This window comes from Melanotaenia boesemani, chromosome 18 (assembly GCF_017639745.1).
Source record: "Melanotaenia boesemani isolate fMelBoe1 chromosome 18, fMelBoe1.pri, whole genome shotgun sequence".
Classification (NCBI taxonomy): domain Eukaryota; kingdom Metazoa; phylum Chordata; class Actinopteri; order Atheriniformes; family Melanotaeniidae; genus Melanotaenia; species Melanotaenia boesemani.
The window spans coordinates 19,844,979-19,865,324 of NC_055699.1; the positions used below are offsets into that span (position 1 = coordinate 19,844,979).

At 39.4% G+C, this 20,346-nt stretch overlaps 1 protein-coding gene across 8 annotated transcripts in view; it reads right to left on the reverse strand.

Annotated features, from left to right (window-relative positions):
* ntng1a (netrin g1a) overlaps positions 1–20,346 on the reverse strand; it is a 138,880-nt gene that overhangs the window by 19,086 nt on the left and 99,448 nt on the right. For all 8 annotated transcript variants that reach the window (XM_041968685.1, XM_041968686.1, XM_041968684.1 and 5 more), the window contains exons 4-5: positions 17,933–18,105; positions 872–898 (exon numbers count right to left, since the gene is read on the reverse strand). In XM_041968685.1, the coding sequence (XP_041824619.1) occupies positions 872–898; positions 17,933–18,105 (200 nt within the window). The remainder of the gene's footprint in view (positions 1–871; positions 899–17,932; positions 18,106–20,346) is intronic.

Here is a 20,346-nt window from a genome sequence, read left to right on the forward strand (position 1 = left end):
AGATGATGTGGGAATCTTTCCCAGTGGTTATCCTTATTCTTAAATGATGACAAACAAGCACATATTACCCATTCATGTGTACTTAAGAAGACCTAAGCTTAGTAACACTTGTTAGCTCATCCCTATTTAATCCAAAGAAATAGTTCAATATTTGCTGTATATTATCTTTAAATTGTCATTTTTTCCCCCACAAAAAGCCCAAAATTAACCAGAAAGAGGGGAATTTTTAGTCTGCTGCCCTGGGGATAGAGGTTGATTGCAAAGACGTAGGGAAAGAAAAAGGATTGAGCAGACTTAAGCCAAAACTGTAAATGCACTTTGACTTGTTCAATACACCCTATGGTTCTTGCATCGTGCAGCCTTCCAGGCAGCGGTAACCTGAGACATGGCACCTTTTTTCTTTCTCCTCCTCCTCCTCAGGGGCAGCTGGATGACGAAGATAATACCATCCAAGCTTATATTAAAATGACCCCCTGTGACATTATACTGCCTGAGAGGTCTTGGCACTTTAATAAAGTCTAGATGCCATTTATTTATAATGCATGTGAGAGAGGGAGGTTTAAAAAAAAGAAAAGAAAAAAAACAAAAAGAAAAAAAACAAAACAAAACAAAAATCAAGTGACATTCGAGTATGCAGAGCCAGACAAATTCTATCTGCTTGAGCTGACTCTTGGGGGGAAATAAATGAATATGCCTGTATCGTGTCAATTTTGTCTTCAGCTAGTCAACAATTGCTGATTGATTCTTTGCAGGAAGATTTAAATCAGAAATGAACACTTGGCACTTCAGTCAGAGATGTATGATGAAGCGTGGAACAATAGGCAAAGCAAAGCATTAAGCATTCAAATTTTTTCTTTTTTTTTCTACTTACTAACTGGACCAATGTTATTAGGAATACCTGCAACAGAAGAAAAGAAAAAAACAAAACAACATAAATAGATGCAGAACATTTACTTTGAGGCAATAGTTACAAAATGTTTCATCCAATATGCAGTCACAGCTGATTGAGATTCAACACCAACTGTTTGCATCCTAATGAATTGTGTACACTTGAATGACCATTTAGACATGTTTATGACATGTAAAGCATTGCTAGTAATGTAATTCATGATGTATGAGGAGGAATAATGATAGTTTTCTTTGGTTTTCACCATTTTTTCTCCTCTGATGTCCCTGTTTTTGATGGCAGTGCTCCCTTTCTTCCCCAGATAAAAGGCACACACCCCCAAAAAAGTACCAATATCACTGAAAAACCTGCTCAACTGTCTTCAGAATGTGTTCTCATGAGCAGAGGCGTAATTGCACATATCAAATGGCATCACATACAGCAAACTCTGCCTCTGACACCAAAGAAGGACATGTCTTATCCTGCTGCCTGTCTGCCCGTCCCGCCATCCTGCAATCTCTTGAGCCAGGCAGCCACTGAGCAGATAATACAGTCTGTCTCATCCCCATGGTGACCCGATCTCTCCCACACCAGGACATTGGCTGGCTGCAGATCTGAAGAGACGGAGATATTCACAGGCTTCTCACTCCGATCGTTTTTCTCCATCTGAACAAACCACCAACATCTCGGTTCGGGTCTTAATTAGGACCAGAAATTCACGCGCTCACAGTTGTGGCGGCTTCAGATGACATGAAGCGCAGACGGTGCCCTTTTTTCTCAGTTTGAATTTGTGTCCCTCAAAAAGTGTGTGAACATACCAGCTGTGCATTTTTGGTCAGCATTCGCCTACTGAGGAAATTCCTTTCAGGAGGCCGACACCAGCTCCAGTTTTTCTAATCATCCCCTTGGATGGAAGCCCTCTCTTCTATTTGCTGTACCAACCTCCCCTCAATGAGGCAGCCTGCCCACAAAAACAACACCCCCCACCATCCTTTCTCCATGGGAAGGGAAGCTTACTGGGCAAGAGAAGACATGTGCCCACATTTCTCCTAAACTGGAGGAGATGGGATGAAATAAAGAGGGTTCTCTCACATCTCTCATGTTATCCACTCTCTATCACACCTACAGCTGAGGAGGCATATATGCAGGATTTTGGGTGGGGCTTTTCATCTAATGGAGTCGTCACAAAATATCTCCAAGTTCTCCTGGGGAAACATGAGGATTTTTTTCTGTGTGTGCATGAGTTTGTGTACATGGACTTTGATCAAACTGCTGTCATTCAGTCACTCTCCCTCTGATGTCTGCCTGCTGGTTGTATTTAGAAGCTGAATCTGTGAACTGTCTCAGAGCTGTGAAGTGCAGGTGGTTGTGCTGACATATGGAGACAGAGTAATGGATCTCAAACCTCAAGGGGGTGGGCAGATGTTAACCCCGAGATGGGAAGGACAGGACAAGGATAACAACAATCACATTGTTAAACACTGGTGCAGCAGGACAGTGAAGACCATCTTGTGGAAAGTAAATATTTCTTTACATACATCCTTTCAATGCTGTAACAGAATTACAGAAATGCAGTGAAATAATAAAATTAACCTGTTCCAGAGGGAGATGGAGTTGTTAGCATGTCATACAGTAACATACAATGTTTTATTTTAACCAGAACTGACATACAAAGCAGCTTTCGTGATCTGTGTTATTTGTTTCAGAGTAATAATGAATTTTCCCAGCCTGCACATCACTTTAATAAACGTTCTTTATAAATGTTTGGGAGACGCGGTTGTGGCAACAATTAGGAAATCTAATTCTAAAGGGTAAAAATGTAGTGTAAAAATGCAGTGTTCAGTCAGAGGCTTCTTCAAGCCTGCTGTAACAATGAACGATACAGGAAGTAATTCCTGCCAACAGCCACACGGAACAAGAACTGAAATGACGTGCCACAACACTAATAATAATAATAAGAGAATGTGAGCCTTATAACACCAACTGGACGAAAACTTTTGCTAAAAGATTTTTTTAGTCATTGTGCCATAGATTCTTTGTTTGGTATTTTCTTCATAATTTCATCTGCACTCTGATTGCAGTAGAATATAACTGTCAGGCATTATTAACAATATAATAATGAACTGAATCTTTAGACATCAAAGGGTCCGAACCCAAAAAACACATCTTACTATATTTGAATATATGTATTAACATTTATACAAATCTAAATTTAAATTTAATATTAAAACCTAAAGCTTAAGCATACCAATTATCAGTCTGTTTTTAAAAAGACTATCATGTTCATACATAAAAATAGTGCTAGTTGAGTCATTAAAACACCTACTTATGACTATCGACAGGTAGTATCAACAGGTCCGCTCATTTATGCCAATTCATGTTGCTATTTGTAGGATGCTTGGGTTGTTGTTGAGATGGGTTGGCTATGCCTGTGTTTGTAGATCAGTTTAATGTAAGCAGCCCACTCACAGAAATGCAAAAAATGTGGGGAAAAAAAGACGAAAGGGTTCTGAGGGTTAATGTCTGCAGCATAAATTTGTGACTTCACATCTCAGCCCTTTGCTTATGTTAAAATGTGCTCGGCTCTGTTTGATCTGACCTGAGACCTGTCAGTCTGGGTGTTGTATGGAAATGCCCTCACTAACTTTCATCAACTTGATGGTTGTTTTAATCATTCATGTTTGGCTTCCTGACTAATAACACATTTGTCTGTGATGTGCTGAACTCAGAATAAAAATGTATTTTTGCTTTACTCAGACTTTAAGATTAACTGGGGAAGAAATATACTCTGTAATGCAGTGCTAAAAAGGGCCTGGTTAAGTAGCTGACAGAGCAATAATACACCAGAGCTATCTCCATCTAGTTTAGGAGATTAGCAAGGGACCCACTGCATTAAAATGGAAAGGGATATAAATATAAAACTTAGGAGAGAAAGGGAAGTGACTTGTTTTTGCAGTTATAGTACAGACTTTCATTAGTGTGCATCACAAAACAGTTTAAGTTCACAGTTTGAACAGAGATATTGTTCATTGCAGCATATATGCTGAGAAATTATTCCCAATGTGCTGCACTGTTCTAGCTGCAGATAATTGCCCTTAATGTAAAACATACAGCAGCAGCAGACTGATGCATCACAGGCGAGAGTGGTTAAATGACAAGAGTTAAATCCATGACAGCACAGTGATATGATGCCCACGTTATGAATAAGGCATCACTGAATGTATCCTCTTAAAGTGCATCTGTTATGTTAATCTTCTATCGTTCATGATGCATTGCAGTGTGCTTTGACACATCTCCACCCATCCTCATGCAAATATAATGGACTTAAAACATAAATCAGGTCTTGTACAAACAAGCGTTCATCTAAATGACTCTTCATTTGTCAGGTTACTCTTTGTCATTTAGTGGAATTTAACCTTTTCTTCCAGGTCGTGCTGTGGAGCACCAGAGGCCTGTCAGCGCAATTACTCACTGCTTCATGAACAACCTGTGGGCTCCGGGCAGATCCATGGATCCCATGTTGGGTCATTCGATTAATTTTCAATCACCGTCAATTTCAGTCCCCTTCCCATGCCTGGCCATGCCATTACAGGCTATGGCTGCAATCTAATTTAGTCCTATCACACAGGAAGAGCATTAGGAGCTGCTTATGTTGACGCTGCGCTCCATTGATTTTTATGTGTTGCTGCTGGGCAGCGAACATGATCTCCAAGGGCTGTATGATTTACCCAATATGATATGTGCACATGTAACACACGCACACTCTAATGGGAGCATTAAAATAAACTGCAGCCCGAGTTATGTGTGGGGTCAGCTGAGCTTCAATAAATCTCACTTTTCCAGAGCAGTGTGGTTTAAGAGCTCAGAGCCTTTTATTGATTCTTAAAAATAGATCTGATCGAGTTGACAGAAACTAGGTGTGAAGCAATACATCGACGCATCGATTTAATCTTTAATAAACAGAAAGTATCAATGCAAAATAAAAATACTGATCAAGTGGATACAGTATTTATTTGTAAGATGTAAGTAATAAAGGACATTTATCCAGACAACTAACAGAACAAAGGACAGTTCCTTTCATATCTATCTATCTATCTATCTATCTATCTATCTATCTATCTATCTATCTATCTATCTATCTATCTATCTATCTATATATATATATATATATATATGCTTCTATTCTTGTTTTTATCTCTGTCCAGCACTTGGATCAACTAGGGTTGTCATAAAGTGCTTTATAAATAAAATTTGATTGATTTGATTGTTTTATTGTTGATATTTTAGCTTGTGATTTATAGGAATGGAAGGGATTGTGGTAAATTGTTATTCTCCTGTATTAATTAATAGACCCTGAATTAAATGGAATCAAAATCATAACATGGCAGAATTTGAGATATCTACAATCATTAAAATGTTATACTGAATCGATACACACTCACCAGCCACTTTAATAAGGTTTGCCTGTTCAATTGCTGGTTAACACAAATATTTAATCAGCCAATCACATGGGAACAGCTCAATAACCTTAGTGTCAAGACGACCTACTGAAGTTCAAACTGAGCATCAGGATGAGGAAGAAATGGGATTTAAGTGACTTTGAACATGGCATGGTTGTTGGTCTGAGTATTTCAGAAACAGCTGATTTACTGAGATTTACAAACACAACCATTTCTAGGGTTTACAGAGAATGGTCTGGAAAGGAGAAAATATCCAATATATCTAGACAACAATGACTTGTTGATGTCAGAGGAAAATAAGCAGACTGGTTGGAGAGGATAGAAAAGCAACAGGAAGTCAAATAAGCACTGGTTCCAACCAAGGTCTGCAGAACAGCATCTCTGAACACACAACATGTCCAACCTTGAAGCAGATGGGCTACAGCAGCAGAAGACCACACCGGGAGCCTCCTGTCAGCTAAGAACAGGAAACTGAGGCTGGGGGGGGGGGGGGGGGGGGGTTAGGGGGGTGTTCATGGCACACTTGGACCCAGTAGTACTAACGTGGCCTGGTTTAAACACCACAGCCTACCTGAGTATTGTTGCTGACCATGTCCATCCCTTTATGACTACAGTGTAGCATCTTCTGATGGCTGCTTCCTGCAGGATAATGCACCCACCATGTCACAAAGCTCAGATCGTCTCCAACTGCTTTCTAGAACACGACAATGAGTTCATTGGACTCCAATGGCCTCCACAGTCACCAGATCTCAGGGAGGTGGTGGAACAGGAGTTTCTCATCATGGATGCAACTGACTAATCTGCAGCAACTGTGTGATGCTATCATGTCAATGTGGAGCACCCTTTTCAGAAACCAGCAATTAAATGTTTTTGATGGATATTAAAGATGTACAAAACAGTTTACATCCCAAACAGGCTCATCTGTCTTTTTTTCCCACTCTGAAGATTTTTACACATTGTTCGTTTAATCTTTCTTAATTCTACTGTCAAGAACATTCAGCTGCTGCATTGTATTCATGCTGAAAATGAATGACTGCAGATGTCATTACACTGTTTCTGTCAGCATCCATCCATCCCTGACCTTCAGTGTATCTCACCTGTTTGCTTTGGTGCTGGCTGGACTGCTCCTGAAAGGGGCTTATCTGCTGAAATTCTACCTCAGGCAAAGTTGGTAATTACTTTCCCTGGCTGCCATCATTTTATAGCAATCCATCATCATCTGGAGCTCTTTGGCTATATAGAGCCCCGTGATGGTGACAGGCATTGCTAACTGGTTAGCAGCGGCAACGGCTGCCAAAACACAAGCACACAGTGTGCAAGCTGATTGGATTCCTCAGGAGCAAAATTACGGTTTGCCTCGCCGGCTCTGTCTCAATGTGTAGATCTGAATTAAAGGTGGCAAGTCTTAAAGTGTCCAGAAGCTAAGTTGGAAGAAGCACAGTTTAAGATTTGAGGGGAAAGAATGAAGGTGTTTGTTGGTGGTAGCAGCACAGGCAGGTTTAAAAAAAAACAAAACAAAACAAAACAAAACAAAAAAAGAAAACTGAAGATGGAAGAAACAAATATTTGAAAGAAAGATTACCGTCACAGCTCCACAGAGCCGAGATGTGGAAGAGAAAGAGTAAACAAGCTTGGTCTCTGGGGTGGTTGGGGGAGTTGTGGGGAAGAGAGGGAGAATATGAGCATGAGGAAAGAAAAAAAAATGGTGCAAGAACAGGCGGAGGCTGAGGAAGAAGAAGAAAGAGAATGGAAATAAGGTAAAAAGGGGGTAGAATGATGGGATGCAAAATAATAGTCAACAAGTTTTACAGGGAGGAAGGTAAGAGAACAGTGTTAGAATGAAAACAGTAGAAAAAAAAAACGACTGAAAGCATAAACTGAGTGGGTGTTGTATGTGAGATACAGGCTTGGGGGGGGGGGGGGCATAGGTGTGTGCACGCAAGAAGAGCCTGTGTGGATGCATAAACATATGGCACCAACTAAAATCATGATGGTGCTGTGAGTGTAATGAGAAAACCTCACTTTTAATACAAAGCAGCCAGTTTTATGCGGATAAGAAAGAAATTTTAAGGGTGATGGAATGAGACATGCAATAAGAAGGTCCAATCGACATTGTTGGAATTGTTAAAATAACATAATAAGCACAATATGTTTCATATTTGTACAGTTACACTCACCTGGCACCTTTAATAGTTTCACTCTAATCAGCCAATCAGATGTCAGCAACTCAATGCTGGGAAAAAAAGGGGTTTAAGTGACTTTGAACATTGCATGGTTGTTGGTCTGAGTATTATTATTATTATCTTATAAAGTGGCTAGTGAGTGTAATATCATATCTTGAGTAACTTTGTGATTTACACCCCTTTAAGTAAGGGTAAATTTTTAGCTAGTGAGTACACACAGCAGATATCATGAAAACAACAAATTTCTGAAGCTAGTTTCTGTTGAACCCGAGTCATAGAAGCACCATAAGTTTGAGACCCATTTACAGTCATTTTGTTCATGCCTGAAAGACTGAAACTCACTGTTATAACGTAGATGGGATTTGATCTTCACACGAGAAAAGAGAGAAATCAAGTGAAGTACCTTGTAAATAAGAGTGAAGGATGTGTGTGGGTTTGGTTATATTTCCAATGCCAACATCTCCAATGTGGACGAAAGGTTGCTGGTAACTTTGCACTGACTCATGAGAAGACAGCAGCAGGTCATAACTGCTCTTTGAAAACCATTTGAAATTATAGTGGTGTGTAACCTCCCAATTTGTCGGCGCTTCTCGTCATCCCCATCAGGAATGCAAAAGTAGGATGACTGTGTGCTCACTCTTCATATGCAGGGGATGAATCACTCCAGTGAAGCCCAGCGCATGTTCATGCCCTTCACTGCTTTGATCAAAAGGAGATCCATACACTCTGAGACTGGCTTTGGCTAAATCTGAACAAGTGTCTGTTAATCCTGCCCTGACAAGGTAATCTACTCATTCTGCCACTTTACAAAGACTTTTTTAAGAGTGTTATGGATCGTTAGGAAAAAAGGGACATTTGTTTTACTCTCTTATGACTGATAAAGAGTTTTGACACTGGAAGTAAAGACATTGGGTTTTTAATGTCAGTCTTAATATGAAACAAGAGATTAAAGCAAACATCGTACTGAGAACTAATAGGCAGAAGCTGCAGGCGACTGTAGGTATATCTTGCTATGGCTGCCATAACAACTATCATTCACCTCAACAACTGAGTACTTATGTTAGAGCAAGGCCGGCTTCCTTTATATAACGTTACTGCTTATGTCACCACTTAGACATAGGTCTAAGCTTTACCAGCTTCTTTCTGTCCTCTCCAAAAAGTTGGCACAAGATTTATTTTTTATTTTTTATTTTAATTCATTTGCAAGGGCACATTAGATCTTTCAATGATTAATGAGGATAAGACCTCTTAAATAGTACAAGTTCAAACGCACCATAAATTATCAATAAAATACAAGATACTATTTTAAATACCACAAAGGCAAACTGCAAACAGATGCACCAGAACAACATGTAGTGCAGCTTAAATCCGATTTAATGCAGCTCTTTCACATTTTTACTACATTAACTATAAATAAATGATTTTAATATAAAAGATGAGAAAAAAATGAGAATTATTTTTTATTATTTTATTTGATCTATCTATCTATGTACACAAACACATATATAGATAGGTATATCTATCTATCTATCTATCTATCCACTTCCACAGGTGAAACATGTCAGCACTCCAGCACGGATTGGAGAGTACTTCTTAGGTTACGTTTAGGATCTGGGAAGTTTCTGAACTAATCTTTTGCACACCCACAAATCTTCCACGATGTGACTAACTAACAACCACAGGTGTGAACCCCCCGCCAGGACTGGTTAAAAGATAGTAAAAATTGTGTCAATACCATTTTAAATATTGTCCATATGCTGTATATATATATGTATTTATATTCATACAATCATCATCATTGGTACAAGGTTTAATTGACAAGTTTGATTCATCTATGATCTGAACCTTTAATCACCATATTTTTCTTCCTCTGTTTAATGTTTATAAAATTAATTTTACTTTAATTGTGTGAACAATACAATATGTATCAATGTATGGTTTTAACAATGCATCATTTAAGACTTTAATAGATTAAAATGTACCGATGTATTTAACAAATGTTTAAACTGATACTATTGCAATTAGAAGGTTTAGCACTGAACCAGCTCACAGAGTCGCCATTGGTTGAAACAGTCAGCCACTCTTCAATCTCAAGAGGTGGAGATGTAGAAGAGAACTATTCAGAGAGATGATTCCAAAAAAACCCTCCTGCGTGATGTTTCTTGAGTAAGAAGTCTCAGAGATGGAGGGATTCAGTTTTTGAGCCTGCATTTTCTCATGATAGAGAAGATCTGCCCTGCACATGCCTTTTGATTCTAAACTATTTCTCCTCTTTAGTTTTTTTTTTACTATTTAAACTCCATTTTAGTTTATGCTTTTCTCCTTTTGTATATTGATTTTTGATAACTGGTTAAATCAGGCTTTTCATTCTTCAGCACCAGTTTACAAAGTTACATTTTGTTGCTCATTGTTACGTCCCCAGGGATGTGAGATGGTTGATCATTGCCGACAGCTGGGGCTCGCTCAGCATGGAAAGGTCGGGACCCCGATGTCACTTCGGACTGGCTGGATCAGATGCCCATCAATCTCCTTCCTGCTGATTGGCTCTACAACCAGCCAATCACCTTGCAGCTCAGTGGAGTCCAGGAAATAAAAGACGGCTGCAGGGAACATTCGGAAGGGAGAGGCTGGGCCGTGTGGGCTGCCTCCCCTCACATTCGGAGGGAGAGGCTGGGCCGTGTGGGCTGCCTCCCCACACATTTGGAAGGGAGAAGCTGGGCTGTGTGGGCTGCCTCCCCTCACATTTGGAAGGGAGAAGCTGGGCTGTGTGGGCTGCCTCCCCTCACATTTGGAAGGGAGAGGCTGGGCCATGTGGGCTGCCTCCCCTCACATTCGGTGGGTGAAGCTAGACTGCGGGTGCTGCTTCCCCTCACCTTCGACCATTTGGGCAGACTTATGGTGGCGTGCGGTTTTGTGTACTAGCTGTGCTAGTTGGTAGCCTTTTGTGTGTTGGGCTATTGTGTGTGCAGCAGGACGAGTCCTGGCTGTTTGAGTTCCCAGTGGGGGACGGTTTGACAGTCCTTTTAGGTTGGGCTTACCTTCGTGTTCCCAGTGGGGAACGTTCTGGGCACAGGTTAGATTTTGAGCAGCACTTCCTTTTGTGTGTTCTGCCACTTCATTCACTTTTTGTGTTAAAGTTTGGGTGTGTTGTGTTGGGCTAGATCAGGCCATATGTGTTGACACTTAGTTTATTGGGACTGCTGCCCTTTTGCCAATTAGTTGTCACGCCAAGTTAAGAGCACCTTTTTGTTTGTTGGATTTGAGATGGTTTACTTGGCGGGTTTGGTGTATAATTTCTGATTTAACTTTTGTTTGTTCTTTTCAGCAGTTCCGCTAACCCCAACACTTGGATCTCGGTTAATTTCCTATTTTATCCCCTTTATTTTATTCCCTCCATAATAAAATGATATGTTCCAACTTTACAACTGTCCGCGACTGTCTTTTGTGTTACGTCCCACTCATACCCCTATAACGGGATGTAACACTTATCAAAGCTGGTCTTTTTGATCTTTTTAGCCATAACACAGCAGACATTTTTCACTATTTTTACCACCTCTTGACCTTCAGACCCAAACCTGCGCACCATCACATGTGACAAATCTTCGGGCCTTCCTGAAAGCTCTGCTGGGATCCAAACCACCCGTCCAGGCTTTCAACCTGTGCACTGGGGTGTCACCACAGCAGTCATAAGTGGGTCAAGTAGGTCCGAATGGAACTGGACTAGTCCCAGTGTTCTGTCAGTTTAGCATACATTGTCAGATCAGCATACACTTAGGTGACGACTGCACCTAACCCTAACCTTAACCCGCATGCGCATTAACGTAATGTATGCTAAACTGACAGAACATCGGCAGTATCATTTCCTGCTTGTCTGCTAAGAAGTGGTTGGTCGTCTGACAGAGCTGGTTATAGCGAAATAATTTGCATTTCAGGTAAGCTTCCAGCTTAAACAGATGAAATTCTTTATTTTTAGCCTTCGTAGAATTCAGAAATCCTTTTCAGGCGTCCTCTTAAACATTAGTTTAATTAACATCACAGGTTAATTAACTTCTTATTTAATTTTTCATTGCATCTTACAATAAGATTCAGGTCTGAACATTACTTGCATTTACCGTGTTGTTTTTCACTCATCTTTTGTAAAAATTCCTCTGACATTATGCACATTTTAGACTAGTTTAATAAATATTTATTTATTTTAACTGGTCGTGGTTTGTGATTTTTCTCCTTTGAATAAGAACTCTTAAGCCTGATTTGATTTACTTGAATTAATTAATTTATTCAGTTAATTAATCTAGTGATTTTCCATGCTTCCATTAAATCCAACAAGCTTGGTGGTGCCGGAGTTCTTCATTATTGATATTAATAATTAGTATTTTATATCGATTATTACAATTTATATTTTATTTAAACATTTCTATTGTTTAATGATGCTAAATCACTACAACATAAACAATCGTACATTAAAATAAACAGCCTGAGCCCCATTCTGTATGTCATGTTAAAAAAAAATAAAAAATAAAAAAACTTGAATAAATTGCTGTTTGTAGACATTATAATTTGACATGTAGTGTGTATGATTTTAAATAGTGTAGTGCAAGCCGAATATTTTTTGTATTATGTCAAAATCTTGTCATGGTATCAAACGAGCATCTACTGAAACAAAAGAATATCATTTCATGATCAAACTTGAGATCTAGAGCAAGGATCAACGCCATCGCTTAGCTAAAGTTATTTTTTTTAAACATATTTAGTGTATGAACTTGTATCTAAAATACTCAGATAACATCTCACATCTACAACAACATTACCCATCTTGGTTTCTTTGCTTGCAAAAATCATGTGATTGGATACATGCAGTCAGATATTTAACTAACATGTGATGTAATTTCATATCAATTGCTGGGTCCTGAATTATAGTTGAATTATATTGTGGCAGAATTTATAATGTCATTAGGAATTAAAACGTAGTCTATTAAATTGTTATACTGTGCCAAAGTTAAGATTTATACCACTAGAACCTATGCTGAGTGATACTGATAATGATACTGATATTAATCACAAATGAACAATTATACGTGATGTCTCTGTAATTTTTCTTTTATTATTTTATATTTTTTTAATTGCAAATCGTTCTGTTTGACAGCATAATAAAAACTTGAATATAACTCTTGGCTTTGACATTAGATTCATTTGGAGAATTACTGCAATGTCTATTTTTAAACTATTTCCTGCAGAATGTGATACACTTGTGAATCAGTCTGGAGGCAAGGTTGCTAAGGAAAATATTGAAATCAGCACGCCTGTGCAACAGAAACAGTCTGCAGTATAATGGATTGTTTTACCAGCAACAGCATGTTCAGTGCACTGAACATTCAGGACACATTTTTACTGCCTAAAATAAAGTTTTCAGAGGCCAGCAGCTGCTGCCCCCCTACACCGCCAACTTCTGTTCCCCTCAGCATCCTCAGTCCGACAGTGAAATGAACTGCCATGGTTAATTCTCCAACTGATCCCTCTCCTTCTGGAAGGAAACAAGAATGAGTGAGGATGAGAGGAGGGCGGGCGAGAGAGAAACACAGCCCCCCTCACCTTCCCCCCTCCTAGAGGGCCAAGTTAGCTGTGACAGAGAGTGATGCCCACTTCTCCTCCTTCCATCTTTACCATCCATTTCTTTCCCCATCACTCTTCAAATCTTGTTCTTCTTCTGCGTTCTAAATGCGGCGCCATTGTGAGACGAGGTATCAACAGCCCCGACTCCACACCCCCTCCCGATGATGATTCATTGACCTCCTTATCCCGTCAGACGACTTGATGGGCATAGTAAAAAGAAATTAAAGCTTAATTACATTTTCCTCTTTGATGAATTTGTGTCTGTGGAGATGCCATATGCTCAGTGGTTTTCGAAGAAAACACTGTAAGGAAAGGAGAGTTCGGATAATTACAATGTGGCAAAAGGTGCATTTTTCTGTCAGACTTGTGCGTTTTCTTTTCTGTTCAGGAAGGATAACCTTGCATTCTAATAGATTTTTCGCAGTATTATTACATTATGGATTTTGCCTCCTCCAAGACAAAGTATAATAATGCACTTTCTAGCAGGACTGTTTTTCATCACTTTAGCTGTGTGTTTGTGTCCTTGTGCATGAAAGCTGTAAGGAGTATGTGTGTAGATCTGTATGAGCACCTGTGTGTGTCACCTTTTTTAATAATGTGCTGTCAATCTGGGCTCTGGGAATGGCTATTTCACTAACCCTCCCTAAGTCTCATAACGTGGATCCTCAGGGAGGCAGAATAAGTCATCAGTGGCCGGCGGCCGAGAGTCCTCGAGCACCACCACGAGAGGCAGAAATCACAGCGGATGCAATAAGGAGACAGGCTCGGATAAAAGTTGGGCTTTGAGGAGAATGCCAGCACACTGAAACTTAAAAGTCCTGCTGCTCATCATTTTGTATAGGCTGGTGCATAAGAGGAACGCTGGCTGCTGCTGAAGCTGCATCCAGGTGATACCGCATGATCAGACAGAACAGGTCACTCACTATATGGTAGGGACTTTTGTTTCATACATATTAAGAGATAAAAATCACTAATTGCAGGTGAGCGCTACATACAACCACCAGCCACCTTTTTTTGGTCCACCCTGCTAACTGGACCCACTCATGCCTTCAGAACTGCTTCAATTCTTAGGGACATAGATTCAACAAGGTGTTGGAAACATTGCTCAGAGATTTAGCTAAATATTGACATGATAGCATCACACAGTTGCTGCACATCCATGATGAGAATCTCCCATTCCACCACATCCCAAAGATGCTTTATTGTCACATATAAGAAACCAGAGATGATTTGAGATTTGTGACGTGGTCATGAAAGGAGAGAAACGGTCAGTAGTAATACTAGGTAGGTTGTTATTTTGCCCTCTGCTTAATTAGCTCTCCACAAAGTGACAGATAACCAAACAGGTGTACTGGGCACTCAAGGATTAAAGATGACTATGGAATCAAAGTTCAAAGCTGTTTACCTGTTTTTCTTCATCATTTGGCCCTGTGCTTTTAAAACTTGTGAAATTAAAAGTGAAAATAAAATGTTCTTCAAAGTATGGTGGGATTAAACACAAAAAACTATTTCTCCACATCATATGAGCTAGTATGCTATTTTACTTATAAAATCAGAAATCTACTTAAAACGTTTGAAATAAAAAAAAAAATGGCATCAACATTTCTGTTTTATCACAATTAACTCACAAACAAAACTTCTTCAAGGTTCAGTGCAGGCAGATGACACAGATTCAGCTGAAGCCTCTGACTATGCCAGACATTGATCCAAAACATCTGGTCTCACCTGAGACCAACCATGTGACCACAACAGAGCAGTGAAGTTTATCTTGTCAGCAAGGTCATTTCTGACCCAGCCATCTGAACGTGGCAGGTGAAAAGGATCCTCATCAATTCTGGCAAAGTCTTTCCATCTTCTATTAACCAGTTTTGGGGAACTTACTTATTTTATAGCCTCACTTTCCTGTTTCACCCAGGATATTTTCTATTTTCTTTTTCTTTTTCTTTTTTTGGATCATTCTCTGTAAACGAAATGGTTGTGTGTGAAAATCCCAGTCGATCAGTAGTTTCCAGCTGGTCTGGGACAACAACCATGCCACATTCAAAGTCACTTAAGTCTCCTTTGTTCCTGATTCTGAACGTCCGCATGTCTTCTTGACTGTGCTGACATGCCTAAAAGCATTGAGTTGCTGCTGTGGGATTGGCTGATTAAGTATTTGTGCTAAGAAACAATTGATCTGGTGTGCCTAATAAAGTGACCAATGAGTGTATGTGTTTAATACTGTAAATAAATCCATTCTCCACTTCCAGCTCTTCACTTTAGTGGCGTTATTACTGCATGTGCAGAGTTCAGTCGGACACAGTGTCCTTGCTTTGTTTGCACCACAGGAGGAGCAGATGTTATTTTTCTCCCGGGGAACAAAATACAGAATAGACAGCAATAATTTTAGGAGAAAGGAAAAAAAAAAAAAAAAAAGAGATCATCATACCCTATATTCTAGTTTTCTTACATTCTTATATTCGCTGGGAAAACAATAATCTACATGCCAGGACAGTTTTATATTTTTTAAAAATCCTGTTACTTATTTATAAAGGTTTGCTCATACAAATAACATGCTTACACACAAAATCATTTTAAACATGTAGTTTATATTTTGTGTGTTGCACTGCCATTAATGAGGTGGCAAGTCCTAATTACCTTGTATCTGCCATCACAGACAGCAGCACGGACATCTGGACTAACAAAGTAAGACCGTAGACCACAGTTATTGTAAGGGTATCTTATCTGGGGATCCCAGAAATACTCTGTTTTTAAAATTAGTTAGACATCAGTGGATCCATAAACTACGATTCATCTGTCAGAAAGTGCTTTTAAATAATTAACAATCCACACTGGAATATAAAATGCATTAAGTTATCAAAAGATAGTAAAGAAATAGTTTCAAACTTTTGCAAAAGCAAATAAATTTCTATTTTGTCAGATATTTGGCATAGTTTTGTTTTAACTACACTGGCCAATACTGGTCTTTGGTTTGATTTTTCATTTCCATAGATCATCTGTTTTAACAACATTCCTAGTGATGCATAAATCAGGCACATCAGTGCACACATTAGAGTAGTTTTATTTGCTGTGTTTAGCGATGTCTGTAAACAGCAGCACATCTTTTAGGTTCTGTGGTTGATGCTTATATACATGTAACAGTACCACAGTGGAAACGGTTTGGGTGACATTCACAGTGGTGCTGCATATTGTCGGGGGGTCAGTGCTACAGTTAACTGAGTATTTTCACAGTTCAGGTGTGAATTCAGACACTAAATACTCGATAAAGTTGACTTATCATAGATCTTTATGTTACCCAAAAAAGATTTAACATTTGATGTGGAGAAAGACTCTTTAGTTCTCTGATTTCTGGAACTCAGGTGCTTCTATATGACCAAGCAGATAAAAACATGGAAAACCTTGAAAGTCAAAAACGTCTTCATGTGTGGATGAGTAAAAGCAGTTTCACAACAAATCCTGCATTCATTCTGATCCTGCAATTAAAGCAATTTGGTGTTTTTATTGTGTCGTTGCCACGTGTGTTTGATATAAACAAACTGCAGCTGACTTTTACTCTGTCATGGCCTAGATTCTTTGTAGCAGCCCAATCTGTGTCATCTTCATCATGATTGCAAGAACATCCTGGTAAATGGAGCAAAAACATTAGCTTATGGTAAAATTAGCTCAAATCATATGTTGTTGACTTTTTGCTTAGCAAACAGAATCTTGGGGAGTAAAACTAGAAAGCAGCTATGCTTTTATCATCTCATGAGCTTAACATTTAGCTACAGCAGAGCAGAAGCTAACAGAAAAGGACCCTGATCAACTATAAACCTTTAACCAAATAATCACTGGAAACTTTGGCATGCTTTGACGTAGGTCCTTTTGATTCCAAACAAAGGTTCACAAGCAACTTTTCTTACATCTTTCCATAAGATCTTTGGCTCACTATATTATTACATTTCCCAGCATTCAGCAACACATTCATGACACACGCCCTGGGTCCACAGTGAGCTAAGTTGACCACCACTTCATGTTATCCAGATTTAATAAGATGGATTTAATGTCACATAAGTACAAACTATTTCCAGAATTAATATAGATGCTAATTAGGACCAACTGCTACTCTTTTTCAGTGATGGGTCACACAAGTACCAACAATGTTATGGATAAAGAACAGCTTACAAATCCAAACTGACTTTTTTACAGATGTTTTTTAAACTGAAATTTTGGGCTCATGCTGTTTAATGATGCCACGTCTACCATTAGTGACTCTGAGTCAGAAGCTTCACCGAAGTAGTGCTTATTTTATGAGGTCTACAAGTCACTTTCTTGGCTGAATAAAAGGAAATAGAGGGAACTAAATTAGGTCTTTTCAGCTAAAGAAATGATTTTATGCTGTGGGTGTTTTGCAAAAGACAGAAATATGGCAGTGAAACTAAAGGCCAGGCAGAGGCAACCTGCTGCAACTTACTTTGCGTTGTGTTTTTTTGTACATGCAACTATCATGCCTAGCAAAATATTATCTTTTAAAACGCTCTAATATAAGTCACATGTGCTTTGACACTTTGTAATTTAGTGTAACATCTTGTAAGCATAACTGATTGTGAGTTTTTTACACCGCTGCACAGTATTGCCCTCTTAACTTGTTCAAACTCTCCAAGATGACACACAAGACTTGACTAATTGGAATCTGCCTTTCATCACTTGTCTGTTAAAACTTTCCTAAATTCTGCACTGCCATCCTTGTAATTAGTCACCATTATGGTGCGGTGTGTGTGCACATGTGTGTTCATGGGTGCCTTTGTACTCACAGATATTAGCTGTGCCCTTGGGGATGGGCAGGTAGGAGCCAGCACTCCATGCTCGCCCTTGGTAGTTCCTCTTGCAGCGGCCGCAGTCGGGCCCGGTGGTGTTGTGTTCGCACTCGCAGCTCAGCTTCTCTTTGTCATACACGCAGCTGTTGGCGTGAAGATTGCACTTGCACCTGTCAAAGAAGGAGAGGGGGTTGTTCAGGACGGAGATGAAAGAGGACGACCAACATCAACATGGGGAATTTTTTCACCGCCCAGTGAAATGCAGACAGCTTATTTATTTTGTTGCACGACGTAGCTGAAAGGCAGAGCGTCCTTGACAAGAGGTGGCACTGGAACACACAGCAACTACTTCAAGAGGTGCTAGTTCAAAGGAGACAGTCGACTGCACAAACAAATCTAACATCATTATTTCCTCAATCCCTTCCTCTCGGGGAGATAGCTCAGTTTTAATTGTCTCACAGGAGGATGCATAATTGTGACATGGTCACAGCCGATAGGCGAAGGATGATGGGGAAGGAAAAAGGACCAAGGAGTGTGAGAGGTAGGCTGAAAAAAACAAGCTTAAGTTAAATTGTGGAACAAGCACTTGCAGAATGAAGACATTTAAAGGCTTGTAGCTCTGCAAGACGATGAATAGATGTGAGTTAGCCAGAGGGCAGCATGGAGCAACAGCACGGCTACCTTCTCTGTGACAAATTAAAATGAGATGAGATCTCAGAGGCATATTTTCAGTTTGGAAAAGAGGGACTCCCTTAAGGTGCACTAAATCCTCACTCACATCCTGTTCACCAGAGCCTCCATTTAACAAAAACCTCAGCAGGTTCATTTTCTGCTGTAGCTAGATGAGTTTGAGGGGGTATCTATCTGTTAAATTAATTTATGAGCGTCATGCTGCATGAAGTATTCAGAGAAATATAGAGAATTTCTGGGCTGCAGGAAAAAACAGCGTGCCAGATTGATTGCTGAAACATTTTAACACAAAATAGTGAACATGTGGTGGTCAGAAACCTTAAAATAAACCTATTGTTTAAAGGTTTAGTCAAAGAATAATCTTATTTATTACACAATGCTTTTACATTAGGTCTGTAATATATTTAAACGTAAACAGTACTCAAAATCTAATTGGATCCTGTGCAATAAAAATCATTAACTGTCTCCGATGCTGCACGTTTCTTTAACTCCTAACCATTAAATAGTTTGAAGGAATTAGAAAAGTAAATGTAGTTTGTGGAGTAATCGGCTTTGGTGTTTCTGCTCTCTGAACCAAAACAAACTACTAATATGGCTCTCAGTTCATTTAAGTATTCATTCAAGTTTCAGCTGGGAAAGTTGACCTTAACTGGATCTGATGGTGCAGCTGAAAGGATTCAAATGTGATGAAATACAATCTATCCTAAAGCTGCAGCCAGAATGATGCAAATATATTGGGTTTGAGGCTGCATGCATCACTTCTAATGCTACTGCTTACTCTGCACAGCTTAGAAAAATCTTTTACCAATCCATAACAATAACATCAAAGTTACGTGAATGAAAAACAGATGAATACAGACAGAACTGTTTATTTTAACTGTCCACATTCGTCTGGTTGCAGTGACATTTAGTGATTTATGCCTGGTTACATCCAAACAAAGAAAAACTTACATTTTTCAGGATATTTGCTTATAGTATTTAGTAAAAGTGAATTTGATCTTCAGCGATCAGGAAAATATGGACTCACCATCCATATTATTAGGTATATCTTGTTACTGCCAGGTTAGACCCCTTTTACTTTCAGATCTGCCTTAATTCTTGGTGGCACACATTTATCAGGGTGTTGGAAACTTTCCTCAGAAGTTTTGCTTCATATGAACATGACAGCATCACACTGTTGATGCTCCCGTTCCACCACATCCCAAAGATACTGTATTAGATTAAGATCTGGTGACAATGGAGTCCAGGGAACTCATTGCCATGTTCAAGAAAGCAGTTGGAGATGATCTGAGCTTTGTGACATGGTGCATTATCCTGCAGGAAGCAGCCATCAGAAGATGCTACACTGTGGTCATAAAGGGACGGACATGGTCAGCAATAATACTCAGGTAGGCTGTGGTGGTTAAACCATGCCATTTTGGTACTAAGGGGGCCATGGATACATGTTTTATGATGTTTCCACATAATTCTGAGTCTACCATCTGAATGTAGAGCTGAAATGGAAACTCATCAGACTAGGCAATGTTTTTCCCTCTTCTATTGTCCAGTTTTGGTGAGTCTGTGTGAATTGTAGCCTCAGCTTCCTGTTCTTAGCTGACAGGAGGCACCCGGTCTGGTCTTCTGCTCCTGAAGCCCATCTCCTCCATCGGACGTGTTGTGTGTTCAGAGATGTTATTCTGTAATTCTGCAAACCTTGGTTGAAACCAGTGCTTATTGAGTTC